Below are 18,369 nucleotides of genomic sequence, written 5' to 3' on the forward strand. Positions count from 1 at the left end.
ATCTCAGTGATATTAAAATAAATATGTCAGTGTCTCTTCAGAGAGGAAATATCACATGAACTTTGACCTGTAAGTATAACCAACAGTAATTTCAGCCGAAAGTTGGTGAAAGAAAATCAAATGTTTCTCTCTGATCATTACGATTTCTAAAGTAAAACAGTCCAAGATAACTGCATACCCAACCGTAACAACATTATGACTCACAAACAAGCACTTTACTCATACCCTCTGGCCTATGGCGTCCTTTTGGAGTACAATGGAGTTGAGAGCTTTTTGCACATTGCTTTGTGGTGCTGGCGCCTGTCTTCGAGCTTTCGAAAGCTTCTTTGCAGACCATGCTCTCAGGGGTGTTGGTTCCACCACTACAACAGAGAGAGTTCTGGAGGAACATTGCGATATACAGCCTCTCCAATCCTGAATAACCTTTATTCCTAGTGAAAACAGATAATGTTCATTAATTTGGGTTACTAGAAGAAGCATTTCACCTGTCGCATATTGAAGCCTTTGTATTGCATACTTTTTTAATATTGAAATCTTTGCCATTGTAATACTGTGTTTTAGTTACACATAAAACAAATTGAGTTCAATCAAAGGAATATTTTGTGGGCATTACACCTGCAAATACGTGACACAGTTTTGCTGTGGTGTGGCAGGTCACGGGTGGATGTTAGGATATAACGCTAAGTGGCGTGGAGGGGGATACAGGGTCAGGAGTCACACCTCTCAACTCCCTACCTGAGCTTCATCGCTGAATGAGGCATCAAGTGGCGGCAGGCAAAGAGGGAGGGCTATTCCACAACTAATAACAATGGCTGGCCCAGCAGCTTGGGAGAAGACAGCCCACCCAGTCAGCTTCAAAGGGTAATTAGATGAAAGATGCCTGATAGGAAAAGATTGCAGAAAAGAAGAATTGAACATACTCCAAACCTTCCCAGCAGAATGCACAAATGCTTTCACCCCCTTATTTTTTCCTGTGAAAATAATATACCTTCAACGCCCCCAAAATAAATCCAACCGCTTAAACACCTTTTTCATGATTGACCGGACACGTTCATAACTGGCAATCAGATTCAAAATAATGTATTAATTGGTCCAGATTTTCCTGCCAAAATAACAATGAGGCTAATTGGGCTCGTTGGTACTCATGTGCAAAGTTCCCAGAAACTTCAAGCAAAGGCACTTGAGTAATTAAGTACAAAAATCTGGAAGTTGTTATTTGAGATGTGCCACTCCACTGTTACTTTCATCCGTTCATGGGATGTCAGTGCCACTGGCTAGGTCAGCATTTATTGCCCTTTAGAAGGTGGGGGTGAGCCACCTTCTTGTACTGCTGCTGTCCATGTGGTGTATGTATAGATGCATGAGAACCCCATAACATTGTGAGGAAGGGAGTTCCAGAATTTTAATCCAGCAACACTGAAGCAACAGTGATATAGTTCCAAATTAGGGTGGTGTATGCCTTGGAGGGGAACCTGCAGGTGGACGTGCCCTCGTGCATCTGTTGCCCTTGTCCTTCTAGGTGGCATCGGTCGTGGGTTTGGAAGGTGCGTTGCTGCAGTGCATCTTGTAGATGGGACTCACTGCTGCCACTGTGCATCACGAGAGGAGGGGTTGAATGTTTAAAGTGGTGGATGGGGTGCCAATCAGGTGGGCTGTTTTGTGCAGGATGGTGCTGAGCATCATGAGTGCTGTTTGAGATGCACTCATTCAGCCTAGTGGAGAGGTCCTAATCTGTGCCCTGTAGATGGTGGACAGGCTTTGGGAAGCCAGGGAGTGAGTTGCACATCACAGAATTCCCAGCCTCTGGCCTGCTCGTTAGCTTTGCAAACATATCACCTCACTGTCACCATCATTATTAACATACATTAAACAACATGAAGTTTCTCTACCTGCAAGGTTCATGTAAAAAAAACTTGGCTTGCCCATTTCAGTCTGCACCCATTTTAATCGTACAGTAAGTGTTACTTGGTGTGAAACAATTTATCCAGCACTGAAACTTAACTAATTATAAGTGTTGAGCTTCATTCTTTCAGCATTTGAAAATGAAAATCGCTTATTGTCACGAGTAGGCTTCAATGAAGTTACAGTGAAAAGCCCCTAGTCGCCACATTCCGGCGCCTGTCCGGGGAGGCTGGTACGGGAATCGAACTGTGCTGCTGGCCTGCTGGGTCTCCTTTAAAAGCCAGCGATTTAGCCGAGTGAGCTAAACCAGCCCCAGCATTTAATTGTTGTTTGAGATGTTCTTCTAATTATATTTTTAGTACTTTTCTCTCTTAATTTAATTTTTTTCCTTTTCCTCACTGTATTTCTTTCTGCATCTGATTTGAAATTTGATTCATTAACTTGCATTCCTGGTTCAGACTCCCCGCAACCTTCAAACTGATTAGTTAAGGATGTCCAACTGAGCGCTCCATGGCATTTCCCTCTCACATTTTCAGCACTTCCAGTGCCAAATCTCGTGAAACGTAAATGGGCATTCTCTTTTCTGGAATGAAAAGGGCGACTCTAATGAATGGTGGACACTGTTCCTTGACCAGCTCCAGCAATTTCTGGGTCATTATCTCACGTTTAGTTGAATAAAGGAAACAGTGATTCTCTACAGTTTGAAAATCAATTTTATGACATGCATATCAAAATAAGCTTGTTACAAGAATAAGAACTGTCTGTGACAGAGTTTCCTCTTGATTACCCTTGAATATCAGCACAATCCAGGAAGAATTGGCTGAATCACACAAAGATTTGGGAAACTTTAATAGTGAGCAAATTATATCCAAAAACACTTGTGTTCACGTTTTCTACTTTTCTTGTTTTTACGGTTCAAGTCATCCAGATCTGAAGAGTGAAATTTTGAAATTCCACGATTAACTGTTTAGGAAAAGCTATACAAGTTGCACAAATTTCTTAGATGCACAGGTGCTACTAAGCATGCTTTACAAGTTTAAAGAGTGATGTTGGGCGGGATTTACCACGCAACCCGCCGCGTGTTTTTCTTAGGAAACACTGCCCAATAGCTACAGTCACCAGGTTTGTAAATTTAAACACAATTATGTTTATTAATAACAGTAACTATAATTAAATATGCAGCAAATACAACAGATTAACTACTATCTAATTCCTAACCCCCATTTAAACTCACCCCACCCTCTATACACACACACACACACACACACACACACACACGCACGCGCAAGACAGACAAACACAGAGGGGAGAAGAAGAAATAAGGATGAAAGTAAAAAGATAAGTGTCTTTGTTTTAGATGGTCTTTTCTAGTATTTTTCTTCACTCTCGGGTTTCAATTCAAGGTTTTCTGTTTCCAATCTGTAATGGTTTTCACTGTAGATCCATTCAGGTCTCTGCAGTTACAGAAATACAGCAGCTTTTCTGGCAAAAAACAAGGGCGATCGAGAGAGTAGGTCCTTGTCTCACAATGTCTAGATCTCCACCTCGGCTTTCCTTAGGTCTCTGAAAATCATCCCACTTCAGTAGGTTCCAATCATCACTTGTTATCGGGCAGAATACGGCCTTTTGGCCAATTCATTGGCCGCCAGCCAACCAATCAAACCAAGTTCCACCCCATCTCTTGGGTGCCACAGAGTCTGGGTTTTGTTGCTCGAAAGCTAGCACCATATACTGTGATGCAAATTTTTGAATTCCTCATTTTCTTTGCTGCTTAACTTAAAGATATATGTCCATTAAGCATCCATGGGTCAAAAAGATAACAGCAAAAAATAAAGAAATGGGACATAAGGGAATCATCAGGAAAGGCCTTTTCAAAAGGAATTGCATGGGATTTTTATTATAAGCAGACTAAACTCAACACTGCTTAAATAATGCTGAGGATGAAACTCATCCATTAAACTAGATAACGCATTTCCGAATAACTTTTCAATGCAACCGAAGATCCTACACCATGTTTGTACATTACAGCACATTCTTCGATCCTTGGCATTGTATTCAAATCTCAAATGTTTCCTGGTTTTAGCAGGATCTTTTCTTCCTGCTACACTACGGTGAATCTTCCAATATCCCTTTCAACTCTTAATCTTCAGAGAATAAGTGAGTGGACTTGAAGCAACAAATGATCATCCGGTGATTCTTTGGTCTTCAACTCTCCACAGCAACTTGTTCCTTCAAATGAAAGATTTCTGTAGTTCTGTCCTCACCAGCAGTCTGCTTGGTAATTAACCTAAAAGCACTCAATTTCACTGTCTAGCAGAGCAGCACCAACATTTGGGCTGACTATCTTAGAGTTTATGGGTGTGATTTTTCAGGTCCATTAGCCGCAGCGGCAAATCCCGTTTTGGCCAGTATATCTTGCAAGAGGACCATAGTAGGATTTGTGCCAATGACATCTCGGTTTGGGATCTCCCGCCTCACCTCCCCTCCCCGATGATGTGATCAGGTTCACTCCCTTTCCATACATGAACATGAATTAAAATATAATTGTATGGTTTAATGCCATAGCCTCAGCCCCATGGAATGTGACCCCGTCCCTCCACGGTGTGACATCATGCTGCCGTGAATCGCTACTTGCTTTTGAAAAATAAAAGCAGTTGCGATAACCATTTGGGGGAGGGAGGATACAGTGTTGCCTGGAGACCCTGGGGTTGAGGGCTGATGCTGAGCATTGCTCCATGGAAGTACCAGAGGACAGTGCCAGAGGCCAGTGCCAGGGCGCATTGACATGGGCACTGCTGGGGGTAACTCTCCTCCATTGGCGGGAGAGAGGAGGCATCCGTGGCGGGGGGGAAGTGGTGAGTGTCGACTAATGTGCGGGGATGGGGCAAGGTGGAGGAGGCTGTCCCTGGTACATCTGTGGTGGGGGTAGGGGGTCTTGCATGGCCATGAAGGGGTGGGAGTTTATTTTTTTCACAGATCAGGGAGCCCTTTATAGACGGCAGCACGACCTCTGCAGCCAGGCTCTATCAGGACCCGCCCCGTCAGAGTGACAGTGCAAACGTAGCCCCTCAATTTCTTTTGACAAAGTATTTGAAGAACTGGTCAGAAAGCATGGCAGTGTTTTTGGAGAGAAACACACAAGTATTCACTCAGAACCCGACAATGCCATTTTTTCAGAAAATGTCACCATTTAAATCAGTAAGTAGCAAGAACAGCTGCCTTTTCTTTTCTGTCCAAGTATTACATCTGGAATCTTACTATTAATAGGGCTTGACATGGGCTCTCGTACCCAAGGCCACCAGATCACATGGATCTATCACCAAGCAGAGTTTAGTGCAACTTTGCACCATCCCCCAATCCAGGGCATTCTGTTTTACTTTAAGAGAGACAGTTTGAAACATAAGCATTTTCAAGAATGGCGGTCATAACACGAACAGGAAACTGACTGGTGTACATCAATGGAACCACTAAATCTTTCAGTATAGTTTTTCACAAAAGTAATTTTCACTAATTCGCATCCTTATTAAAAAAGATTATTTTTGATGATAAACCTATTTTAAGCTTTATTTAAAAACTGTATCCCACAATGCCATTCTTGAAATCACACCTTTTCAAGAATAAAAAGAAACAATTACATTCTATTATTCTCCCCAATCTCCCTGGTTCCTGGAAAATTTCATGTTTGTGATTCAGCAAATGGATTTTTGTCAAAGCTTGAACTGTAATCTACCCAGCACATTTTTAAGCATTTTATGTGCACAATTCCTTGATAAATAGTGACTAGGTTTAAAGGGAAAACCGATGGAATCAAATTCACTCATACATTTTAGACTTCACCTTTTTGATTCTGCCTGACTTTACTGGGCGGGACCTAAGGCAGGTGGCCAATCCAATAGTATCAATTTCCTTTTGAGTTACATTAAAGCCTCAAAATGAGGTACCTGACAGATGATCTTATGTTCACCTTATAATATATCTTATATACTACAGTCATAAGAATGGAAAAGGTAAACTCTGAAAAATGACATTGATAACAAACAGCGAGAGTGGGACAAGAGGGCAAACTAGAGAGCTTGGGCGCAAACTAGCAAATGATAAATTTAGGGTGGGTCGCAGAAATTCGAGGAAGATTAGTGGAGATGAAAAGCCCAGAATCTTTTGAATAATAATTATTTGTTTAAGTGGAACGTAAAAGGACTTTCTGGGCAGACTAAATTGGGTTGATTGACTTCCCTCATTTGTAACTCTTGTGATCTTATGACATCACACGCAAGCAATGCATGGACTTTTGTGATGCAACAGAGCTTTCTGGTGTGAATTTGTTCACCTTGTTTGACAAGCAAACAACAACAATTTGTGAAGCACTTTCCCTTGATGCTCCTTTAAAATATGAATGTGTACTTCAAACAGAAGGGGCACAAGGAGTCCTTCGCTCAAAGGAAATTCTGAGCTATCTTTGCTGGAATTTCAGAGGCGACAAATTATTTTCAATGTTTCTGCATAGCCTGTAACTGATGCTGATGTGCCAAGTGGTCTCAGGTTAGGGAGGTCACTACCAATATATGTATTATTGATGGCAGCAGTCAGGTGAGTACTAAAAACCTAGCTTTCAAAACACTTTTACTTTCTATTTTGATTTCTCAGGGCAAGGCACGTTAATATTAGGGAACAAAATATTCTCTGTTTCAGCCAACTAGTTGTAGCATCATCAATTTGTGAATTAGAGACTCCACTGTACTGGCATTTTAATCTGTTCAAACTAAAGCACGGATTTTTCAAACTCAACACCATTTTGGGTTAATTTCTGGGTAGGTGGGTGGATGGATGTGGGAAATACTAATGTTGCTAAGCAGTCTGAAAATACTGACTTAAAAGGTAAATGCTTCAGCTGACTCAGGTTAACATTATGTTAACATATATGTACTGTCGGCAAAATGTAAACTTTTTACATTCAATTAAGAATTTGCGGGACAACAAATAGAATCAATGATAAAAAAGTTGTTTTCGTTAAGTTGTCACAAGAGGAAGGCTTTTATAGTTCCATTCTCTTTTAGGCAGACAATCACCCCTCTTGATACAGCTTCTCAAGAAATGCTTAAGAAAAGCACCAGAATAGATGCAAGGTATTTGCCAGCGGCCAAGTGAAGCGAGTTGTTTAAAAACATGGTTATCACCTGTTCATTGAGGTCACACTTCATTAATAAAAGAGCATAGATCCATACAGGGAAGGATGCATGTATTTGGTGATTTATTGAATCTAGTGATGATTACTGGCTTGCTCATGTAGGGACAAAGATGATTGAGATGTTGCCCTGTTAAAGATGGGTAGTGAATTGAAGAAATATCCCTTTATTTAAAAATTGGAGAGAAGGTGGTAAGACTCTGGTGTCAATGGTGTTACAACAGCCAAGACAACTTAAGTGATGAGATATTTTCTGATTTGTGAATAAGCAGTAAATGTGGAATCTGCTGTATTCAGGTCATTGCGATTGCCTCAACCACATGTTCTACTTCCAACAGACCTCAAGCCTATTTCCAAAGACTTGCAGGTTTCCAAAGACTTGATGGATTGGGCAATGCTAGATGGCCCCTTGATGTCCAAGGGATAGGTGGGGTTAAGAGGACTGGGCAGGGAATTGGGCCGAGGTGGGGTGCTCTTTCGGAGGGTCGGTACAGACTCAATGGGTCAAATGGCCCCTTCTGCACTGCAGGGGTTCTATGATTCTTCACACAGGCAATGTCAAAATCCAGATTTTTTACAAAGCACAGTTCTGAAGACCACACCAGGCTACAATTATGCGTAACTGACCTGCCCAGGCAGTGAAAGCATGCCTCTAAGACATCAATGGTATTCTTAATGATCAAATTTATAGAGGGAGCAGCTTCCTGTAGCATTGCTCTGCTGCTGTTTGGGCCATTCTTAGTATCGGGAGCCATCTGTTGACAGGATTTTATTTCCTGAATATTTACAAGAGCATTGAATTTCAAAAAGCGAATACATGAGGCAATTTCTAACATATTTGGCATTGGCTTCATTTGATCTTCTGTAAAAGAAATTCAACATATTGTTGGAACACTGCCTTTAATCAGTTGCAAAAGTCAATAATTAAACTCTCCACACTCCCAATGCTCAGAATCTCCTCACTTCCAGCTATCTCAGCCGATGTCTTATAATTCTTAGTATGAATAGTTTTGACAGTATTGTTTGTTAACTTTTGTGACAAAGGGCTTTGAATAGAAGAGTAAAGAAATCCTCCTGAATTGTGTGCGACGTGAGTGGGACCGCATCTGCGATACTATGTAGTTATTTTTACTGTTATGACCCCCTCGGGAGCCACCGACTAGGCTCAATACAATTCCCTGCCTTTTCCACAGAGTAGGAACTCCCCAGGTAATTGGGGGTAGGGTTTCTCTAACAAGGTATAAAAGCGCCGACCTGGGTCCAGGTCGAGGAGGGTGGCCTTCGGGGAGATGATTTGTTTGCTTTGTAATTATTGTGTATACCAAGATAAACCTTTGTTCATTCCTGTTCAATCCTGCATCGATTCCATTGGATTCTACACTGGCGACAAGGATGGGATGTGGAGCTGCCGTAACCATCGTGCATTATACTGTCAACCCACTTCGTCCAGGCCCAGGGAGGCCTCCACCCTGACCAGAGAAATGCCGCACATGGGAAAGCTTGAACAGTTTAATGCAGGTGCCGGTGACTGGATCCAGTTCGTCAAGCGGTAGAGTATATTTTTTGGTCTAATGCTGTTGTGGGGGAACGAGCAACAAACCGTTATACTGCTGACCGCAATTGGGACCTATGTGCTCATCAAAAGCCTTACCCACCCATACAGGCCGGACTCCAAGTCTTTTGATGCATTAGTAAGCCTGGTCGAGGCACATCTGAACCCTTAGCCCTCAATAGTGGTCCGCCGGTTCCATTTCCACATGGCCTCGCAGGGCCAAGGGGAATCCTATGGCGACTTTTTGTTGCACACCACCTCAGGTCACCTATTTAGAGTACTCGGTGGACAGGCACGGCCGATTGTCCAAGCTCCACTCATTCACAGGGCTCATCGATTACTACAGAAAGTTCATCCCAAATTTAGCCACGCTGCTTAGCCTGTTCCACCAATTGTTGAAGAAAGGACACCAGTGGGAACGGGGTCCCCATACCAGAAAGCTTTCCAAGAGGTCACGTGGCAGCTGTCCTCCAAGAAGCTGCTTACGTACTTCGACTATGAAAAAACACTTCTCCTCACGCGCGACACGTCCCCTTACTGCGTGGGGCTGTTTTTGCACACCGGATGCCCCACGGGCCGGAGAGGCCAATCTCTTTCACGTCTCGCACACCTGCCGACGCAGAGTGTAACTATGCTCAGATTGAGCAGGAGGGCCTGGCTGTCATGTTTGACGAGCAGAAGTTGCACCAATATGTCTATGGCCTCACGTTCACGGTCTATAGGGACCACAAGCCCATGCTTGGCTGTTCAAGGAGGTTCGGCTGATTTCCTCAATCGCATCTGCCGGGGTCCAGCGGTGGGCGTTACCTCTAGCAGCATATGAGTATGCACTGGAACACTGCCAGGGTACCGGCATCCCACATGCCAACGCACCGAGCCACCTGCCCCTCTCCGCGAGGCCACTGCCACCCGCCTCGGCCGCAGAAGTAACAGCGGCCCTCCACTTCATGGACTCCTTGCCAGTCACGGCTGCTCTCATCAAAGAGTGGACTCAGACAGACCCGCAGTCATCCTGTGTCTGGCACAAGGTCCAGTACAGGGCCCTGCCCAATGGCTTATACGTCAAAGCTCCCGGCGCTGATGGTGGAGGATGGCATTTTGTTATGGGGAACACGGTTGTACAGCTTTTCTACAAGATCTCCACAATGGCTACTCGGGGGGGGGGGGGGGGGGGGGGGGGGGGGGGGTATCCAAGATGAAGATGCTTGCTTGCATCTACGTTTGGGGCCTGGATAGACTCCGACATCGAGAAGGTGACCCATCTCTGTGACCCTTGCCAGGAGAACCAGAAGGCCTCAGCTGCTACTCCAATGCACTTTTGCGATTGGCCTGGAAAACCTTAGTCCCACGTCCACATAGACTTCGCCGGCCCATTCCAGGGGCGACGTTCCTGGTCATGGTGGATGCCCACTCAAAGTGGATTGAAGTCCATAAGGTTCAGATTGTAACCACAAAGGCGAACGTAGACAGGTTGAGGCACACATTCAGTACCCATGGAATCCCAGAAGTGTTGGTGTCCGAAATGTCCAACATCTCTACTACCCATAGTCAACTTGCCAACCAATCAGCAACCTTTTCCCATGTGGTATAAATTGTTGCTGCCTTTTGGCATACTTGTGTCTGTCCTGATGAATGCAAGATGAAAAGCTTTGACAGCATGTCTCTTTTCTCAGCAATACTCAAATTATGTACTCCTGATTGACCATCTACAGAAAGTTCGTAGAGGTTATAAAACTAAAATGTTTGAAAGTTCACCAGAAAGATCCTTACCCAAAACTTTGAATACAGCTTTAAAGTTACGATTAGTTCTTAAAAGTGAACTGTGCTTGCTAATTCATTCAGTTGCCGCAATTTTAACTTTAGGTACGCATGTTCCAGATTCCTGGTCATCCCTCTACAATGGCTAAGATACTGAACCAGGTGCGTACGGTTTTTAAGTTTTAAGACTGTGCAGAAAGATCGATTCTTGCCAGGAGTAATAATATAAGAAATATGGTTTGGTTATTTTATAAACAAACTTTATTGAAAGAAAAAAAAAAGAAAACAATATTTAAACTCTTAAACTTCAACTCCACCACCAACAGATTACATGCAGTTTCTTAACCTTAACACCATTTCCAAAAAGCAATATTCTGCTCTCAACCCACTTACACACACCGGCAAAGTCAATTTAGGAAGCAATCTTTCTTCTGTTAGGGTCATTTATTCAGAACCATTAGCCAAAGCCTTCTCTGTGGCTTTATTCATGACCTCTTCGATGGCTGCTTACATCATTTTCCCTTTGCCTATTCCAAAATTGATTCTCTCTCTTTCTCTGTAAGCTCCAACCTAATATTTCAAACAAAGGACCTCCTCTGGAATGTCCAGATTGGAACTTATCAACTGCAATTGGGCTCCTTGATTACCTACTTCCATTTAACAAAAGAACAGGGCCGGATTCTCCAAAAATGGGCCTATGGCCCCAGGCCCGCTGGAAAACGGGCGCGAATCACTCCAGACCTTTTTCAAAAAGTCCGGAGTGATTCTCCAGTTATAAGAGGGATAGCTGATACTCGGCGTGCGCCACGCAGCTCCTGCTGCCGATACGGGGCTCTGCACTTCCAGCCAGGCGAGGAACATTGCGGAACCACACAGCGGGCCAGCGCGGAAGAAGATAGGTCCCCCCCCCGGATCGTGGCGAGCCGCCGATCGGTAGCCACCGATCGTGGGCCCGTCCGTCCAGGAGCCCCCGATCGTGGGCCTGTCCGTCCAGGAGCCCCCCCCCCCCCCCCGCCCCGAGTCTGATTCCCCCCCCCCCCCCCCCCCCCCCGAGCATGGATGCGAGTCCGAGCTCCTGCCGGGTGGAACCATGTTGGAACCACGCCGGAGGAACTCGGCTGGTCGATCGCGGAGAATCGCCGCGGGGCCTTGGCCGGCGGTCCCCTGGATGGCGCCGCGTCGACCGCGTGTTTGCGGCTGCCGGTGTTTCTCCGAGACGCAGAGAATCGCGTCCCGGCACCGCGGGTCTGAGACCCCATTCTCCGCCCCCGCGCCCGCGCCGAGGCTTGGAGAATCCCGTCCCAGAGCTATGCCATTCATGGAACTATTTTCCATTGACAAACAAATGGGTCATCAGACTCTGTAATAGGATAATGACTGGTCATACAGGAATGTCCCAAAAGATAATGGATCTCGGGTGAATCACTTTTATATTCCCCAATGAGTTTCAGCCTAAATGGGACCATGTGACTCAGTCAAGTGAGGGCATTTCCCTTTGACTCCAAGCTAACAGTAATTTCCTTTTCAGTCTGTTTAACCTCTAAATTGCCTACTTGGGGCAGGTTTAGCAAATTGGGCTAAACATTTGGCTTGTAATGCAGAACAATGCTAGCAGCACGGCTTCAATTCCCGTACCGGACTCCCCGAACAGGCGCCGGAATGTAGCGACTAGGGTTTTTTCACAGGTACTTAATTGCACCATATACCACACAATAAGCGATTATTATCATTATTATTACATCTTGGACCCCATTTCTGGATCCAAGTTCCTGTTATTTCCCTGTCATAGAACATACAGTGCAGAAGGAGGCCATTCGGCCCATCGAGTCTGCACCGACCCACTTAAACCCTCACTTCCACCCTATCACTGTAACCCAATAACCCCTCCTAACCTTTTTGGACATTAATGGCAATTTAGCAAGTCCAATCCACCTAACCTGCAGCCAGAGGAAACTCACGTAGACATGGGGAGAACGTGCAGACTCCGCACAGACAGGGACACTGGCGCTGGGAAGCCACAGTGCTAGCCTACTTGTGCTACCACTATGTCATGACACATAGTGGATGGTTGGCTTATGGACTGCAGGAGCCATCTCCCAATAATGAAGCTGAAACCTCATTTACATGCTGCCATTGGAAAGTGCACGTCAAAGAAACTTGGCAGTTGGGTCAGGAAGGGCAGTCATAGTTTGGGACTAATAAGACAATCCCAGTGCAAGGGTGTCACACATGGTAACAGTTGGCTTGAGTTTTTTGTGAATGCAGGAGCACTGGGTAGGCGGATCAATGTAGCTCTAAATGTGCAGATGGTAACTGTGGCCTGACAAGTCATGTAGTCTCCTGCTGGGTGAGAGGTCATATATATTTTTTCTTTGTTCCCTGTAAAAGGCTTCTATTTTTCAGCTGCTCATTAGAACTTTCATATCTGTGCTTCAGTTTTTAAAAAATTCAAGTGCATATGAATGATACTGGGCACGATCTTTATGTTATTTGTGGCGGGATTTGCTGGGGGTTTCTCCCCGGCTCTGTCAATGAGTTCTCCAGCGCTAACGAACCATGCTTCGGTACTTTTTTCATCACTTTGTCCCTGTGGAGTGTTTCCTTGGTCAAGCCCACAGTTTGAATTATTTTCATCGCTGGGGAGTTGAATTCACTGGCCAGACCAGCTCCTCAGAGTTGGGGCCACCAATTTGAAAGGGTGCCCTAATCTCTAAGTGGGCTTGTGGGTCTCCCACACCCCCACCCATGGGCAATGTCACCCCCCACACACATGGGCATTACTCCACACTCTGCTATAGAGTTGCGAAGGGCCCCTATTTTCAGGCTTTCCCACACCCTCTTTTGGCCTCCCATTCCAGAACCCCCACCACTTTCCAGAGGCCCCTTCATACTTGCCTTGCAGCTCCCACCATACCCCCCTTCCACTCTCCTTTCATGGGCATAGCCCCCTTCAGACCCTGACCCTTGGCAGTGGCACCCTGGCACCAGCCAGTTCTCCTGCTGATGTTGCAGTGCCAGGATGGTAGTTCCAAGGTACCCGCATCCAAGATGGTGGGCCAGGTGCCCACCCTGCCCTGTCCCTGACAAGCCATAGGCCTTCAATGACCTGGGAGATGCCGTTCCGCCTGGTCTGTTTGTGTGGACCAGCACTGAATGGTGCCCGGCTGTGGTGTCCCTGAGGTGGCCAGTAGATTCTCAAGATCACAGAGATCACAGGTCAGCACAGCTGAGCGAGTTTTAAACCTATCTAGGCGTGCAAGGCTCGGTCCTGCCACTGTGGGCGGGATCCTGATCATGAGGCATACTGGCTGTCGGGAAACCCGCGGGAGGCCTCTCGTGGCATCTAACGGCTGTATTGCACTCCCATTTGGGGCAGTGCGGTCAGTAGATCACACTCATTCTCTTGAAAATTGAAGGCTTGTCATGTAATGTTATGTTACACGATGGCATTAATATACATTTGCCATTCCAATGGACTACTGGGTCTAGTCAGCAAGATTAATAATATTTCGGACAACTGAATCAAGCAAATTCTTGCTGGCTATCCTGGAGGGTAGTCTGGAATTAATTTCAACATCAGAATAGGTTTAACATCTCCTGCACTATGGAAATAGCTGTAACCTCCAAACTCGCACGAGTTGTACTGGGTGAGCGGAAGGAGTACCCCAACAGTGTGCTGGGCATTCCCCTTCAGAGTTCACAGGTAAGATTCACGCGGCAAACCACAAGTGTAAACTTCTCCTGGGCAATTGTGACTTCAATTGCAATCTTTGATGGTTCCAGCTGAGGTTACACTAATGGTTCCCCTGAAAGAGTTAGAAGAATTAAAATCTCTTCTAACCTGTGAGTAACTATTGCAAAGATCCACACTGATCTAGTCTCCCCCCCCCCCTCCCCCCAACCCCCACCAGTCCCCTGGACCCCCACAGGATTCACCCTGTACCCATAAACCCTCAGGGGACATGGGGACTTCCCCTCAGGAATCTCTCGCCCTCCTGAACCCTGCGGACCCCTGGCCACACCATTTCCACTGGCCTCCCCCACCACACCAACCCGCCCTGGCGTCTTCCTCCAGTCCTCCGATTATGTCCAATTCCCCCCCCCCCCAACCTCATGGGACACACCCATCCAACGGCAACCGTTCCCCACCACTAGGCCCGACTCACGACTTCACCCCTTAGAGGCCCGACACGACACTCAAGAACCTAATACCCGACACCCTCACCTCTGAGGCCCAACTCTCCCCAAAACCTGACTCACCTCACCTGAGTGACGGAAGCCCACTCCTGAGGTTTGGTCCTCCACATACACAACCCCCCACCCCAAGAGACTTTTGAGGTCACCCACCCAAGACTCGATAGCCCACCAAGTTCCAATTCCCAATTCCTCTCCAATGAAGGCAGAGGTCCCGCTTCAAGTCCCCCCTCACTCAAAGTTACTTCAGCAAAGCAGCTCCGAGAACCCAACTGGAAGCTGCGAGTACCTGTGGGCACAAAGGACTATCATTCTGTGAAGAGCGCAATTGGTGATAAGTATAGAAAGGGAATTTAGATTGTGCCGTCAAAAAGAAAATGATGTTTAGTTACTGTATATTTAGTCATTTGTTCCAGTAAATCTTTTCAAACATGATATCTTGTTGGGTTACTCTTTCAGCTAATAACTAGAAGTTCGAATCTTTCTTTAAAAGTTATCAATCTCCATGAAGATAGGAACAAAATTAAAGCAACATGCTGTAGACAGAACTATGTGATCCCACAACCAAAAAAATCAGATCAAATCCAGTTGTAAATGGGGGAGGAGAATTTAACTTCATTTAACTCATGAAGAGACTTCATGAACACGCAAATCCTCAATGATTATTGGTAATACTTATTGCGAAAAGTAAGGTTGAAGCGTTTACAACCATCTTCAGCCAGAAATGACAAGTGAATGCTCCATCTCTGCATTTCTCCTGAGGTCCGCCCCAGGTGCCCCAGTTGCAGTACAACTACTGGACAATGTGAAAAACTGACCAGGATAAGTCCAGGTCAGGCTTTGCTAGCCTGTCAGTCTACTCTCATCATCATCAAGCAATGGGAGGAATATCATCAACAAATGTTTTGAAGCAGTACACAGCTGAATTCCAGAGGAAAGATGGGAATGAGTGCCCTTGATAGCAAGGTAGCATTTGACATGATGTGGCATCAAGGAACACGAGCAAAATCAAAGACAATCGGAATTGGGGGAAATTAGCATAAAGGAAGATGGTGTGGTTCTGAGACGCCAATCATCTCCACCCCACGAGATTGCCGCAAGGGTAGTGTCCTAGTCCCAACCTTTCCTCCATCACATGGCAAGAAATGGGGATGTTTGGTGATGACTGCATAATGTTCAGCACAAAAAGAGAGAATCGAACAACCTCCCCTTGACATTCAACTGCATTCCCAGTGCTTAATCACCCACCATCAATATCCTTGGGGTCATCATTGATTACCATTGCGGCAAGTAACACACCATCTGACTTTCAAAGCCAATCAATCATCTATGAGGCAGAAGTCAGGTATGAGATTGAATGCTCTCCATTTGGCTCCACGAGTACGGACCCAACAACACTTAAGAAGCTCAACAACTTCCAGGGAAAAAGAAACCAGCTTGATTGGCACTCTAACCATCACCTTAAACATTTATCCCATCCATCACTGCCACACAGTGGCAGCATTGTGTATGCTAAACAAGATCCACTACAGCAACTCGGCAAGGTTTCTTTGGCAAGCCTCTTCCAAACCAGCAACATTTACTTCCGAGAAGAACAAAGGCAGCAAGCCATGAAAACACCACCACCTGAAAATTTCCCACCAAGTCACGTATCATCCCAACTTGGAAAATGAATTACCTTTCCTTCAATGTTGCTGAGTCAAAATGCTGGAATTCCCTACCTATCAGCACTATGGTACACCTACACTATGACACTACCACCGTGTTAAATGGGTAGATCTCGAACTAGCAACTCAAGACTGGGCATCCATGAGGTGCTGTGGGCTATCAGCAGCAGCAGTATTGCACTCAACCAGAATCTGTAACTTCATGGCCTGGCATATCACTCTACCATTACTACCAAGCCAGGAAATCTATTAAGAGTGCAAGAGAGCATGACAGGAGCAATACCAAGCATACCTAAACATGAGGTGTCAACCTGGTGAAGCTACACTACTTGCTTGCCAAACAGCATAAGCAGCAAGTAATAGAGCTAAGCAATGCCACAACCAATTGACCAGATCTAAGCTCTGCAGTCCTGTCACATCTAGCTGTATATGGTGGTGGACAATTAAACAACTCACTGGAGGAGGAGGCTCCACAAATATCCCCATTCTCAAAGATGGAAGAGCCCTAAAGACTAGTGCAAATGATAAGGCACAACAATCATCAGCCAGAAGTGCTGAGTGGAGGAGCCATCTCTCCAACACAGCTCCCCAGCATCACAGATGTCAGTCTTTAGTCAATTCAATTCACTCCATATGATGCGATGCCGAGAAATGGCTAAATGCACTGGATACGGTAAAGGCTTTGGGCCCTGACAGTATTCCAGCAATAGTACTGAAGACCTGCGCTCAAAAACTTTCTATGCTCCTGGTCAAGCTGTTCCAGTACAGCTACAACAATGATATCTAACTGAAAATGAGGAATATTGCCCAGGTATGGCCTGTACAGGACAAAATCGACCCCAGCCAATTACTGCCCCATCAGTCTACTCTCAATCATCAGTAAAATGATGGAAGGGCCATCAACAGCGTTATCAAGCAACACTTATTCGCAATAATCTGCTCACGGACGCTTAGTTTGGGTTCCGCCAGGATCATTCAACTACTGACCTCATTACAGCCTTGGGTCAAACATGGAGGAGACAAACTCCAGAGGTGAGGCGAGAGTGACTGCCGGTGGTGAATGTATTCAACTAAGTATGAACTGTCTGTATAGTGCTGTGACCTATGACCCAGAAATGATAACACGGTTTACTTCCAAGTACTGTACTGGAACCCCGGTGGGCTCCGCCTCTAGCTCCGCCCTCCCTGGGGCGATATATAGACCGGCCACCTGTGGGTGGCACTCATTTGTACAGCAGACACTGGCAGGCGAGTTCCTGGATAATAAAGCCTTTTGTTCACTCGTTCTCACAGTCTCATTGATGGTTTATCAATTTATTATCCAGCGACATCACAATGGAAGCCTCTCTAAAGCCAGATAAACTGGAACTCGACGCACGAGCAACAGAGGCTAAAGAGATCTTCTCCCACTGGCTTCGCTGTTTTCAGGCCTACATCGATTCCTCTGCAACGCCTCCCTCCGAAACCCTCAAGCTGCAACTCCTCCACGCACGGATGAGCCATCGAATCTCCGTAATGATAGAGAAAGCTGCCACGTACGAGGCGCTGGTCGCGACCCTCAAGGCGCATTTCGTGAAGCCCGTAAATGAGGTGTTCGCGCAACACCTCCCCACTACTCGCCGTCAACGCGCCGGGGAATCACTGGACGACTACCTAGAGAACCTGACCCTACTCGCAAGGAACTGCAACTATCGGGATGTGACGGCCGAGGATCACATGAAGCTGCAGATCAGGGACACCTTCCTGGCTGGGGTCCGGTCTAACTACATTAGGCAGCGCCTGCTGGGAAACGGGGCCACTGACCTACAGAACATGGTAAAATTAGCCACCTCATTAGAGGTGGCCTACCAGAGCCTCAACGTGTTCACCGCAGATCCGGCGAACCCCTCGTAGGCACCACTGTCGCGGCCCCCGCCGGACCCGACTACGTCACAGGCCTGTGGCGCGCAGCTATCCTTTCAGACCGGGGAACCGCAGTGTTACTTCTGCGGCCAGCCTGCACAGCAACGTGCAGTAATTGTGGCAAAAAGGGACACTTCGCCAGAGTCTGTCTCGGCCGACCTAAATCCCAGAAGTCGAAAAATTATCAGGCCCGACCCATGGACTCACAAGCC

The 18,369-nt window shown here is 46.0% G+C and overlaps 1 protein-coding gene across 1 annotated transcript in view; it reads right to left on the reverse strand.

Annotated features, from left to right (window-relative positions):
- Positions 1 to 18,369, reverse strand: part of LOC119963211 — a 680,876-nt gene that overhangs the window by 316,179 nt on the left and 346,328 nt on the right. The window contains exon 12 of the mRNA XM_038791968.1: positions 226 to 431. Coding sequence (XP_038647896.1) covers positions 226 to 431 — 206 coding nt within the window. The remainder of the gene's footprint in view (positions 1 to 225; positions 432 to 18,369) is intronic.

The sequence above is a fragment of the Scyliorhinus canicula genome, chromosome 3 (assembly GCF_902713615.1).
Source record: "Scyliorhinus canicula chromosome 3, sScyCan1.1, whole genome shotgun sequence".
In the NCBI taxonomy this organism is placed as follows: domain Eukaryota; kingdom Metazoa; phylum Chordata; class Chondrichthyes; order Carcharhiniformes; family Scyliorhinidae; genus Scyliorhinus; species Scyliorhinus canicula.